The 14255-nt window shown below is 40.1% G+C and overlaps 1 protein-coding gene across 5 annotated transcripts in view; it reads left to right on the top strand.

Moving 5' to 3' along the window:
- Positions 1 to 14255, top strand: part of LOC141009661 (girdin-like) — a 69936-nt gene that overhangs the window by 23387 nt on the left and 32294 nt on the right. For all 5 annotated transcript variants that reach the window (XM_073482349.1, XM_073482351.1, XM_073482350.1 and 2 more), the window contains exons 4-7: positions 5670 to 5739; positions 12185 to 12243; positions 12936 to 13019; positions 13169 to 13309. In XM_073482349.1, coding sequence (XP_073338450.1) covers positions 5670 to 5739; positions 12185 to 12243; positions 12936 to 13019; positions 13169 to 13309 — 354 coding nt within the window. The remainder of the gene's footprint in view (positions 1 to 5669; positions 5740 to 12184; positions 12244 to 12935; positions 13020 to 13168; positions 13310 to 14255) is intronic.

The following is a 14255-nucleotide window of genomic DNA, read 5'->3' as shown; positions in this document are numbered from 1 at the left end:
GGTGGCTGAACCAAGGACATTTCTGCTGTCACAGCTAGAGAGAGCTTTCCATTTGAAAGCTGTGTGAGTGTATGTGTGTGCATGTGCATGCCTCTCAGTGTTTGTAGCACATTGCCATGACATGATCAGTGTGGTGGCTGGCCTCCCTCCTGCAGTGTCCATCATGTTTTATAGATGAGAGCTAAGCCTTCGCTAGCTAATCCATGAGGCATGTTAGTCTACTGTAGTTTTATTAGCCTGCAGCAAATCCTCAAAGCATGTTACTACCCGCATCTTTCAAAAATACAGTACATTTTACATACAGTATTTGACCAGCAACCTACTTGCAATGCTGTATTAACAGTACATCCATTTGCAATCCAAGATGATACAAAAATATTAGTTGGACTTGCATGCCTTGGTTTGCAGCCCTTACTTTAGATTGGTCCTATTTTGTGACCTCTTTCCTTTGATCTCCAGCTCCTTAAACAGGAACTTTACCAATTTTCAACCAGCTTTTTATCACTACAATGTTGGCAGTATGTGCAACTGGACAATGCTTCTCTCCATTTTGCCTGCACCCAGAGCCCCCCACTATTTTGTCTGCCAAATGACGCAGAACATGTCATCTGGCAGATTTTAGGACTGTTGTATCAACTACAGATTGTCCTTTCGCATTTTTGTATGTCTGCATCCATGGAAACAAAGAGTATAGTTGGATCAAGAGAGTAAGTCGCCTCCTTCTCTCTCTCTCTCTCTGATCGAATGTTGGTGTGCCACTTAATTCAAGTTAAACTGTCAAAACTAGGCAGTGCTGATAAATTATTAAACAAGATTCTGATACTGTACTGCCTATTTCACATCCTGAATGTTTTCAGAAACATAGTTTTAGTGTACTGTTCTGAGCTGAAAAACTCAGATCAAACTATAAATCAAGGCAGTGCTGATCAAATATGTACCACTTTCCTGTTCGTTGACTATTTCTTGCCTAAAATGCTTCAGAAGCATATTTTAGTTTACAGTTTAGCTGTAATAAGACTGCCCTACTTGCGTTACATCACCTATCATTGGCAGTATTTATTGGTATGGTGCATTATGTTTTTTTTTTTACCTACCTCAAATATGAATACCACAGCTCCTTTTCTCCGTTTTCTTTGGTCATGTAGAGCCAATTTAAACACCCCCCCAAAAAAACAAACACATTTGCCTCTTTCTGCTGCATGGACAGCCCAGGTTAATGCAGGGGCCATGTTTACAGTGGACAAAACCCTATACTTTGTAACTAGTGATTTGAGTTTTGTCTCCATGTGGCATAAAATATAGACCCTGTGCTGCACACCACTATGTGCACATTTGATGGGAAAGATAAAGCAGTGCCATGTTCTGCATGTTCAAGACTCAGTGGTGCACTCTGAACATCTATCAAGCATCTAATCTGCATTTGTCCTGTAGTGCTACAATGTGTCTGATACAGAATACAGATTAAAAATGAGAGAAAAAGAATCAGACGCTCACTGTGTCCTGGGATTTTTCAGAAAGCTCCAAGCTGACACCCGGGCACATCAGACGAACACAGTAACGAGCAGTTCAATGGACCCTTGAGAAGGGAAGGAAAGGGAGGAAAAGTGGTGCTGAATAGGCATAGTGTTATACTAAGCTCATGACTATGCACAATACAGATCATTTCTTTACACTCTTCAGCTTTAAAGAGGCGGGGATCAGTCATTCATTTTGGGTTGGAATAGGAGTGCCAAAAGTACAAAAGTATCTGATACCTGCACTGGAGCTAAACCTTTACTGTAATTCTGCCCTGTATTTCTGTTCAGAAAAAGATAAATACTGTAATTCCTAGCAGTGTAAACCTATAATGATCAATTGAGTTCTTTTAACATTGTGTTTGGGTGGAATGAAAAGAGAAAAAGACTGACTGACTGACTGACGAAAAGCACAGCCTCATGTTGTGCTTGCACAGCAAACACATGCAGAAGACAGAAGACAGGTGTTGAAGAAGACAGGTGTGAGTGTGTGTCGATGGTCAGAAGAGGGACAGGTGGTTGTACAGAAGGGGAGAAAAGTGTGTGTTTGTGTGTTGGAGTTCTCTCTGTGGTGACTCATCAGTTTCTGCAAAGCTAAAAGCTCAATTAGCAATTTGCACAAGCCTGAAATATATTTACAGACAACTCTCCCCTGCTAGTGTTTTGTCATGTCATGACATGTGTATGTTATTAAATTTAGTCTGTGCGTCGTCTATGTATAACAAATATGACAATAAAAGCTTTTCCTTAACCAGGTCATGGTAATTTGTTGCCGTATCCAGTAAAAGCATTATCAAAGAAATCTTTTTCTCTCTGAAATGGATTAAAGACACATCTCATCCTAAAACTTCAGTAATTGTGACTTCAGGCTGCATAGTTTTCTTTGATGTTGCCCAAAGCGGCTGTCATGAGATCTGCATGGTGGACTGGCTGTCACACCAAATGCCTCTCTGTGAGACACCAACTGTGGCTGTCTGTGCAACACTGATTATTCTGTCTGACGCATGTTGAGTCAATCTGTCTCAGTCTTCAGACAATTATGGCTGTTGGTCATTTATGACTGGAACTGCCTGGTATTAGTCATCATTGGTATCAGGGTCACCATATAATGTTTTCATACAGTATATTGAGCATAATATATCATCAGTGTTCTTTTTTTCCATTACCATACTTGCTGTTGTTTGTTGTTTTACATTGCTTTGCTGGTTGAACAAATACTTTGATTTAAACAGCAATGTAATCCACTCTGAGCACAAGATCTTAATTGCATATCTGAAATGAGATAGTCTCATTAATTTTCTGTTGACAGGTTTAGCTGGCTATTTTGCAAAGGATACCATCATAACACACCATCACCTCTTTCCCTGCATGCCCTATACCAGTTCAAACAGAGGGATAGACAGAGCAGTCGGGGTCAGTGCTCTTATCAGCATGCTCCTGACCCAATGATTGTGACTGACCGTCAATATGACCCAAACTTTGACCTTCACCTCAGGTCATAGAAGCTGCTCAGTGTGTTTGGAGGTTAATCCATGGGTCTGTTCAACATGATTTTGGTCTCCTCTTCACATTTAGTCAGCACCTACAAAGTGTATATGTGAAAAAATACACTAAAATAATTAAATTGGTCTCATAGTGAGTGTCATAAGAGCCAGTGTTTGAAAAAAAGGTTCTTTTCCACACATTTCTGAATTTCATTAATTTCACCTCATGAGTGACCTGCAAAACTGGATCCACTTTCATCAACACAGGGATGACAAAATAATAAAAAATACTGTACAATGTTGCTGGGCAATATGGCCTTAAAATAATATTGTCCTATATCTCAATACACAATATATCTAGATATTTTAAAATATCCTCAGAAAGCTCTTCATAAATGCGAGGACTGGGTGACAAAATCAAACATCACGATACTTTTGACCAAATGCCTCGATATTGATTTTGAGACATTATTGGAGGGATGACACATTATTTTTGATAAATCATCGTCAGTAATGAGGATATTATGACTAAGTAAGTAAAGGCAAGTATTAGTTCAAGTAGTCAAACAGTCAGGTAAGTTAGAAAATGACATCACTTTACTGTAATGCAGTTTTTAAAACCAGGAAAAAACAACACTTATGCCATATCACGACATAACGATATCCAGAATCTGAGATGATATTCTCATATCACTGTAACCATATAATATTCATATATTGCCCAGCCCTACGTCTATCTCATTTAGATTATGTGCTACTATCTGCTTGAAACCAGATGTAACTGACACATAAAAAATCCAGCAACCCATTCTCCATATCTTCCTCTGTAAACTAATGTTTTTTCTGCCTCTGCATCAGATCAAACAGCCAACAAAAGCTTTATACAGCCACAGGTGTCAGTTGCCTCTGCTGCAGGCTCTGATAAGGACGATATAGCTGAAGTTGTTTGCAACTGTACTGAATAAATTTCCCTTGATGTCGCGGAACAATGACGCATGTCGGTTCTTCAAACAACAAGCACGTTGTGTTCAAACACAAGTATATTGGAGAATAGAGGAGCTGAATCATGATGTTGAAGAAAACCTTGGATGAAAGAAAACAAATTGGACGGTTTGTTCAAACTAGCAGTTAAAAATCAGAGGCTTGGAAAACATTTTCAAATGTTTGCATGGATGTGTATGCATGAATATGGTAGTATTGACCATACGCTAGTAATTATCAGCTTTGGTTCTGTTGGAGATAGAGGCTTATTCATTCAAAGTTAGTTGCTAAATCTCAGAGAAAGACAACAGCTCTGCATCTTTTTACAGATTAGTGAGACGGATCATATGTTGCTTGTAGATAAGTCTATGTAAGGACTCTCCTAGAAAGTGAAGTGTCCCCCTTTTGCCTTGACATTAATGGCTATAGTTTTGAAGTCCAAAGCTCCCGGTCACCTTAGCTTGTCTATTATTTTGAGAATTCTTGAAAGCAGATGTGCCTCTATTTTTAACCCATCAAAACCAGCAATTGATGTCAGATTTCCTGCCCCCCTCCCCTTTACCTCCATGATGAGGTAATGCAATATGTATAGGGCAGATGGTTACGGTGGGGAGTGGGGGGCTTCTCTAAAACCCATAAGCCTCTGTGTCATGACATCAGCAGAAACCTGCATAGATAAGTTGAACCATTGGGTCAGATGAGTTCAACCTGTTCTTTTTCTGTAGGTAGTGATGAAATATTCAAGTTAGCTGACCTTCATGTCCTTCCTGCTTAAAGAAACCAGCCTTCTTTTCCAATACAACTGTGGTTAAGACTGAGGTTTATACTGCTCTAAAGGTTAGGACTATGAAAATATTTTGGCAGGCGGTGCATGAGTCATAGCCTCCATGTATGATTTATAATGCATCACCATAGGGATTGGATATCTTGGTTGTTTTTAAGTGAACAGACTTGGCATCCTGCTAGTCAGGGCAATGATTAGACTATATAATGATGTAAAAAACATGAATGTATGTATGTAATTTGTTGTTGCTCGTAGCTTGTTTGTGTACTATTTCACTGATCATAATTTCATAATTTGACTTGAACCAAAACATCACAACACCAATTAAACTCTGCCCATCCTTTACCTGCCGTGTGTCTGTATATGTGTGTGTACAGATGTGGATATTGGTGCATGTGTCTGTTCAAGTGTTGTAAACTGCAGCTCATGGTTTCATTTTGGTTTTGATGATTGACATGTGAATGGAGGAGGCCCTGCGGAACAAAACCCACACTTGCAATTTAACTCAAATAAATACCACTGTCACTTGCATCATCTCTGGCAGACACACACGAAGGTCTACACCTTCACACTGTCACACTGTTAAATGTATACTTCAGGCCCACCACTAATACTGTTTTTGATTAGAGAAATCATTACTATCTAATAGCCTAACCCTAACCCTAACCCGGAAGAGACTGTTGTTGTTGTTAGTGCAACGTCATAGGATAGGTTTGGTCTATCCCTTCAGTGTTTGAATCCCTCTTTGACATATTGACCAAGCATACTGCTATTGACAACATGCAACACTGAAGAACTCCTTGGAACAATTAAACCAAGTTATTTTTGCTTTATTAGAGTCATAAATCTCTTCATTGTTATATCCATAATTCTTATGAAATGTGGTTTTGTTTCTTTGCGTAACAGGAGACTCTGCAGCAGCTGGTGATGATGCCTTTGCCAAACGTGCTGGTGCTGGGCCGGAATCCTCTGTCTGGTAAGTTTCAACATACTTAATGATAATTATACAGACTATTACTTTGACCAATACTGTGAATTTAAGTGCTCTTGGCCACTAAACATAAGCAAAACAAATTATGATTCATTCCTGCTCTAAGATGTTGACTCACAGGGGCATCAAGCATGCATACAGTTCACAAGCAGGACACGAGCAATATTGCTGTTCTTTTGTCACTTAATTAGAATGCAGCAATAGGCCCGTATTAATTATCTGTTGCTTTGATGTTTCCAGGGACTTTCTGTCTGACTGTAGATTTCATTTTCCAGCCACTTCTTTGTTTAATGTCACTGCTATCCAGTCATAAATAAAACACTATTGACAGTGCTTAATAGCTACACTATGTTCTTTTAAAAACAGTTAAAAGTAAACTATAATGTAAAACATCTCTGCCATGGCCTAATGAAGGCCTAGTCTGTACACTTCTTTTACCTAGGGTGTTAAATTAATTGAACCATTTTGCAGCAAAGCTTTGACCTTCTGAACCAAGCCATGCTATCTGATATGTCTGAGCAGCCCTCACTAAGCAACAGTAGTGCAGTGTGAAGTGTTTGATGTCATGAAAACATTTTTGAGCAGCTTGACCTCTGCAGCCCCAAGTGCTACTTGATATTCCAATGTGACCTTGATGAAGCCACAGAGGAGAGAAGATAACTAATAGTGGGCCATGATTTGAGATCATGGTGTGCTGGCTGTGGAAATTAAAGGTCTCTTTTCTTGCCTCCCAGCCCATGCACATTAATTATTGGCACAAAAGCCAAACTGCAAAATTTTTGCTAAAACTACTACAAGGTCATTTGATTGTTTTTTGTTTTTTTTTAATTCTGGAAAAGAGGGTCCCCACAAAGATTCAAAGCCTTTGTGTGCATGTAATCATCACCTCTTTAAAGTGAATTGTTTCCAGGCTCAGCTGAGCCGGCAGAGTTAGTTGAAGGATATCTTTTACCTATTTAAGCAGATGAAATGGCTTCATAATCCCTGTCCTCCCTCAGCTGCTTTTATCGCACTTTAACCGCAGCCATTGCTGTTATTTTGGGGTTTTCATCACTTTCCAATGGTCACGGGTACCTCTTTAATTTTCATACGCCCCCACAGGCATGAAGGGTAAATAAACCAACAAAAAGGCTGCAGTGAGTACACACACATTAGTGTGCCATTGTGTTTTCTGTTTCATGCCAGAATGACTTGGTTGTTAATTTACCTTTTAGGGATACAAAACATCTTCTTCTGCCTGCCAAAGTAACAGTAAAACAGTAAAAAAACCAACTTTTTATCCTTTAAGACCAAAGCCAAAAACCTACATTCTTCGATAGTTTTTAGTTTATTGCAGTATTAAAGTTTTTTTAATTGTTTATTCTACATATTTGTTTAACTACTCGTAATAAAGACCATCTGCAGCATATGTCATAACCCAGCTTTTTTTTTGCACGTTATTAATTCCTTTCAGTGCTGCTTCCAATAATAACCTTGTCTTGTCACTGTGTTGTGAAGCCAAGAGGGATCCTTTCATGAACAGAACTCCCAAAATAATGTCTACTGTTTGAATATGTCACATCTAATTTCACAGCAGTGCATTTCTAAAGATCTACTGTATGTACAGTGGCTGAACATCATCTGGCTCTACAGCTTTACACAATGGCCTTACAGATGGCCGAAGTGAATATTAAGTGAATACTAAAGTCAATCCATCGCAGACAAGAGTGGAGGGCAGCTTAGGGCTAGTGGACCAGAGGCAGGCAGAAAGCATTAGACTGCATTCCTCAGGGTTTCTTTTGGCCTTTACCCTCTAGCTTGTCAGATAATCATTCAGTCAGTCAGGCCAGCGGTGGCTGTGGAGTCTGGCTCTGTGGCTCAGTGGCTGCCAGCTGAAAGTCATTGGCCATGTGGCTTTTATTATGCTCTCATTAGGGGGCAGGGGACGACTCTGCATGTGTGTGAGTGCATGCACATGTGTGTGTTTAGTTGGTGGATGGGGGAGGGGTGTCTTCAAAACAGTGAACAGTGGGAATGGACTATAGTACCCCCTGCACCAGTCTGCCTTGTGTATACACGCACAGTGAGATTTTCAGACACACACACTCCCTTGTGCATGCAAGTAGTGTTTAGTGAGTATGCACATATCAAAACACACAGTGCCTCTTTTGTTTAGTCTGTCTTAAAGCCTGTGAATTTTCAGGAGTGATCTGGTCTGATCTTCTCAAAACTCAAGTCTCTTTCTTAAAAATGTTTGGGGAGAGGAGGGGGGGTAGTGTAGTCACCGCTGGTTCCCACTGTCACTCTGTCATCTCATCCAGTGTTGGTGTTTACACCATTAGGACAGGAACTTTGGACCAGAATGGGCCAGAGCTCGCTAGTTAGCATGCTTACTCTGTAGACATCTCTGAAATATATGTCAACATAGACGTCAACATCTGTTTTCACTGTGTTTTGGTGTCTCCATAAGAAAGAATAGAATTGACAGATTTGTTTTTGTGCATGACTGAGAGGTATGAGAATGAAACAACGAAGATAAACAGGAGAAAATGCAATATTTACCAATGTGTTTTTTGATCATTTTTCTTTTGTATGATCAGCTTTATCCAGTTTAGTGGTTCTTGATTGAAGGCAGACTGGGTTGTGTGCCTTCTTGCTGTCCTCAGCCCCAGGCTGTCTGTCTTCAAAGTCACTTGACACATTATCTTGCCTTATAAAGTACAAATGCCCAGCCAACTCTGTCCTCTGCTCCAGTAAGATGTGTTGAATACACTCTGGCATGCCGTCAAAACAATATCAGATTGCTTGTACAAGTTTTACCACTGACATGCAAGTCATAGGGTTCTGATGATTGTATTCATCATGGCAGAGGGGAGTGTTGTAGCGATTGGTTGCGCATGCACGCAAACACACATTTATTTTTCTTCTTATTCACTCACATCCTCACACACAGATTAACAATGGCATTGCAGGAAGAGAGTTAGTCAGTGTCCGTCTGACCCCTTGTTTCCTGCTAAGAGGATAAAGCAGGGAGGGAGGAAAGGAGGTGGAAAAGGAAGCCTAGATGAGTGGATGCAGACACTCTGCAGGCGCAGATGATATGTAACAATGTCAAGGGAAGGAAGGAAGGATGGGCGGATGCGTGTTGCATGGAATAAATGGAAGAGTGAAGTGAGTGTGAAGGGAGGGAGACAGGGATGGAGAAAAGATGAGGCTAGCAGAGAGACGGGTAGTGCCTCCTTGAAGCCTCCTTGCTGCTGCTGCTGCTGCTGCTGGAGGGAGATTTCTATTTTCTATTTTCATCCTCGCCTCTTCGCCTCCCTCTTGCTCTCTCTTGGTTTCCCTATTTCTATATCCCTCCCCTGTGTTTGTGTTGCTTGTGCTCTGTGGTGCTTTCCCTCTTTTGTCTTTTTTCCTTTCATCTCCCTCTCTTACCGTTTCTCCCTCTTGTTCTCCCTCTCTAGCAGTATAAATTATTTATCCTATGTGGTCCCTTATCTTCCCCACGTTGCTCCAGTAGATTTGCTAAGCAAAATCCCTTCCCTGACTAGAATAGGTTCCTGTGGCTCTAATAGAGTACCAGTAATCCCTGCAGCAGTGAGAATTAAGTTTTATCTACCGTCATCCCTTTAGGCTGAAATTTGCTCATTTTCTCTTTATATGCCTAATATTTCTCCTCATACCTATACTGACTTACACAAAGCACTGACTTCCTCTTGATTGATAGAACACCATCATAGCAGATAACTGTCCATAAAAAGTCCTTGGTTAACTAAATAATGTCTAGAAATAATTACTTTGTACTAAAAAGTATTATAAATAATGGAAATTAGGTTTTTCATGCAAGAAAATAAAGTCTTCATTTGAGCTTTTCCAATATTATCTTGGTTAATACCAGGGCTGTAACAAAAAAATATTGCCATTATTGATTTATCCAACATTATTTTCATGATAAGTTGATGTCTCAACGTTGGTGAGCCAGTAAGCATGCAGCATACTTGTTGTGCCAGAGCTAATAGTGCTGGTGATTGGCTGTCTTGAGGCATGTAGGAAACACTAGGCCCAGAGATGGGGCTCACTATGTGTTTGTGCTGTGTAATATTTTGTTAAAATGGATTTATAAAATTGGCATTAAAAAAAAGGACAGCTTCATATTGCTTCTTTTGTCCAACCAACAGTCCAAAAACCAAAGTCTCTTCATTTGCTATCATAAATGACAAAGAAAAGCAGCAAATCCTCATAATTAAGCTGGAACTGAAACCAGCAAATGTTTGCCATTTTTGCTTGAAAAATGACTAAAACAATTAAGTGGCTATCAAAGCTGGCAATTCCTTTTCTTTTGATCCACTATTCGAATAATCGACTTCACTTGTTGGAGCTCATTAACAACCATAAAAAAAAGTAGTGGAACACAAAAGTGTTTATATTTTATGTGTTATGTGTTTTATGTTTCATGCGCTCAACCATCTGAGAAGCACTTCTACTGACTCCATTACCTGTCCAGACTTTTCCTTTGGCTGTGGTGTTGGACCCAACAACTGGAAAGTTTCCATGAGACCTAGAAAAACAAAATTCACCATCTTTCCTTGGCTGCAGTACAGAACAAATGCAATTACAGCTGAATTTCCATATCATGACAGGAACATCAAAACATTAGCTAGTTTTAATGGGTAAATCAACAGTGAAATCACATTATAGAGGAAAACTATAATTTCAGACTTCAGAGCTTCAGTTTTCCACCAGGGTTAGAGCAAAATAACCTGCTGTGACATCACTGATTGGGCCATGGCCAGAAGCACAACATGAGTTTCTGTCTATGGAGAGAGCAGCGTAAGAGCAGGCTTATATTCATTATTAGTGTTGACCAATTACTGATGTGGATTGGGTCTATGAGGTATTAATTATCATGAGTATTATATTGCTCTCCCACTGAGAAGATGATTTAACCTGACACATCATGACCTCATGGAGGTCTCTTTTGCTCAATAATGCATTGACTTGTGTGTCTGTATTGATTCAAGAGGAATGAGAGACGGGAGATTGATTTGATTGTGTGGAGGATTCTGTAATATTGATGGAAAGATCCCAACACGCTCTGTTTTGGCAGACTGAGTCTTCCCAAAGGAACTGCTTTGTCTGTTTGTTGCTCTCTAAATTCTCTAAATCTCTAAATTGCTTCACACAGACAGTCAGTCTCTTTCTCCAGCATAATCATTTTTGGGGAAGTTTTCTGAGGTTAATTTGCATGAAGTGGTTTTATTCATCAAATCTGATTTTCATTTAAAACATTTGGGATAGTCCCACAAATGGTCAAGTCATAGATCATAATTGTCTATCTGTGTGCCTGCTATTTAGATGTTCCCGCTGTGATGATTGGCCCATTAAACTGAGCAGCAAACAGACCACCCTAAACATGCTCTCACTAATCTGGATTTATTATTATTAGAGCCGGACAGCGTTAGCACTCACTACCCTCTGGGCCACATGATGAGCTGGCTTATCACACAAACACACACACACCCTGCTCCAAATAGGGCAAACACTCAGTCCTAACACAGACATAGACACACAGATGCTCACAACTTGCTTATACCATACTACTTAGTCAGTGTAACACACACGCATAAACCACCTGGTTTGTTGTTCCCAAATCCCACAGATGAGCTCAGGCCTGTTGAGCATGCTAACAGCTGCTTGTGGGTTTCAGCAGTTTCTGACAATATGTCCTGACATGTGGAAGAGCACTGGAAGTTCATCCTGCCAGCTCACAGCACTGTGGAAAACATTGTGGCACTGTTACTAGAGGAAGGGGTTTTATTAGAGAGGAAACTGTAACAACGTAAGAATTTAGTTAATTGGAAGTAAATGTGGGATAGATGGAATATTTTTTCCTGCCTTAAAGAAAGGCAAATGTGGCACCTACTAAATCCACTACTATGCGGAACCTACTAAATCTTGATTTGTTTTTTTTATAGGAAAATAAATGTAAGCATGTGCCAGAGTGGGCAGATGAGTAAGACCCCATCCGGTAATGAAACACCTGCTATGACATCGATTAATTTTAGAGCTGTAATGTTTCGTCAAAAAGCAAAGAATGGCTTTATAGTTATAAACATGATTATCAGTAACCACCCTACATGAATCACCATATCTCTCATCAGCGGTGAAGCGCTCGAGGCCATCGTTTCCACCGCCGTCAGTTAAAAATCTATCAATACAATATATCTATCAACCTCCAAGTGTTTTTAACTCCACCTTAAACCACAACTGCGGGTTTAACTGAATGTCAGACAAGACAAAACGGAAACAAGACAAGAGAATTAGAATAGTTGCAAATTGTTTGTTTGATTGTGACATTTTGTTTGGTTTCTTAAGCAGACATACTTTAAGTGGTTTGGCTGTAGTACTAATACTCTATCTTTGTGGGGTTTTTTGTTTGTTTTTTCTTTAGAGCAAGGTCTGGATGAGATGAAAAAACTGTTGCTGCTGCTACTAGGCTGTGCTGTCCAGGTAAGGGCACAGTTTCATCCACTTGATGTTTCCTGTTTTGTGCAGGTCCTCAAATTAGCTAGGTACTGAAATGTTCATTGCTTTTATTGGTCATCTTGTAGCAATTTCATTCCCAAACCAGAACTCTTGTTTTCCATTTGGGTCCAGCCTTCCTGATTACAGCTTTTTGCTTCCTTTGATAAAATGAATCAACTCCAACTCTCTCATACAGCTAATGCTGTGTCATGAATGCCATAGCAGACCTTTCCTGTCTTGCAACAAAGCCCCATTCAGTTATTACTCATTGCATTTCCAACAAGAGCGCTGACCTTTCACAGGCTCTATTGTTTTAGCATAAAGTAACTGTAGTTGCATACTACTTCTCTACTTTGAATTAGCAAAGCAGTACTTGGTGCTGAGTAAGAATTTTCTCACAGTGAAAAAGAGCCTTTATCTTTAGTACACAGTCTTGTTTTAATCTCATCTTCAGCCTGCAGGAGAGGAAAATGATCTATGTCTGATCCAGACGATAAACTTCTGTTTGAAGACTGAACTACTTTCCTAAATACTGCTTCCTGAAAACCTGTATATCAATTCAGCTTCTGCCTTGTGTCTGAAGTGTTGGTCTGCTAACCTCCAGTTGACCCCACCCAACTACCTCTTTGACATCTCAAAAATCTCTTCTCTTTCCTTCCACCCCCATCTGTTTACAGTGTGAGAAGAAGGAAGAGTACATTGAGCGTATCCAGACTCTGGATTTTGACACCAAAGCTGCCATAGCATCCCACATCCAAGAGGTAAATCTCCTCCATAGTCAACAAAACTAGAGAGAATCAAGATATTTAACGTCTTACACCTCCTTGAATTCATTTTTGAACAACAGTCTTTTTCCTCTACATCACAGGGCAAAATCTTGTTACTGATGATGTAATTAATGTGATTTTAGGTGACTCATAATCAGGAGAACGTAGTGGACCTGCAGTGGTTGGAAAGTGGGGAAATGCCTCCTGAAGACCTGGATGGCCTCTCCAGAAACCTGGCTTTCCACCTCAAACAATTGGTGGATGAGAGGGACACACAGCTGGAGGTAATATGAAGTTTCTGTTTGTGTTAATATAGATTACCTTCCTAGGGCAGCAAAAGCCAAGCAACATTAAGCATGTACAGTAAACAGGGCAGAGCAAAGCTCTAGGGACCAAATTTTGCTAATGAAACTGACGGGCTGTTTCTAGTAAGGCTATGTGGAAACTTTTCCCTTCTTTGCTGTTACCACAAAAGAGCAGCTTCAGGAAGGAAGCGTTGAAACTGTTAACTGTGTCATGGATGGAGGGTGTGCGTGTGCGTGCGCGCGCGTGTTTTACTTTGAGTATACGCGTCATTAAATGAGTTTCCAACCCATAGGGTGCAGATACCCACAACTGATATAGTTGATCTTTTGTGTGTGTGTATGTGTGTGTGTGTCTGTGTCAGGGGTTCTAATAGCCTCCAGATTATCACTGTGTAGTCCAGCCGCTCTCAATTAAAATCCCATTTCCTGTCACGGGCACTAGATCAAAATAGGCTGTGTGTGGGACTGTGGATGTACTTTTTGCCCTCATGCCTGTGTTCTAGTTTTGGGTAGTGGGGAATCTGGGTGAATCCATGGATCTACTCCCTCCCTCTTTGCTTTAGACCATGCTAGTCCAATTGCTGAATACTACTATGTTACTGTTGCCATTGCCACAGAGCGTTTGTGTTTACAACACTAGCAGAGGAGCTTTAGACCGGAACAAATCGGGGTTAGCTGGTTAGCATGCTAACTTCAGTATCTATCTTTGCAAGGCAATGCATACATAGACGTCATAATGTCAGAACTGTTATTCACATTCTGTTCATAAATTAAATTACATTTTCCAGTGTTTTCAACTAAAATTCTTACATATTGCTTAAATTGTTAGTCTTGTACCAATTTCCCAGAGCCCAAAGTGATCTTCACACTGCCTCTTTTGTCCAACAACAGTCCAAAGACTGAAGACCAAAGCCAAAGAAAGCAG

This window comes from Pagrus major, chromosome 15 (genome assembly GCF_040436345.1).
Source record: "Pagrus major chromosome 15, Pma_NU_1.0".
NCBI classification, from domain to species: Eukaryota; Metazoa; Chordata; class Actinopteri; order Spariformes; family Sparidae; genus Pagrus; species Pagrus major.
Note: the sequence above shows the minus strand (reverse complement) of the source record. Positions and strands in the feature narration are given on the sequence as shown.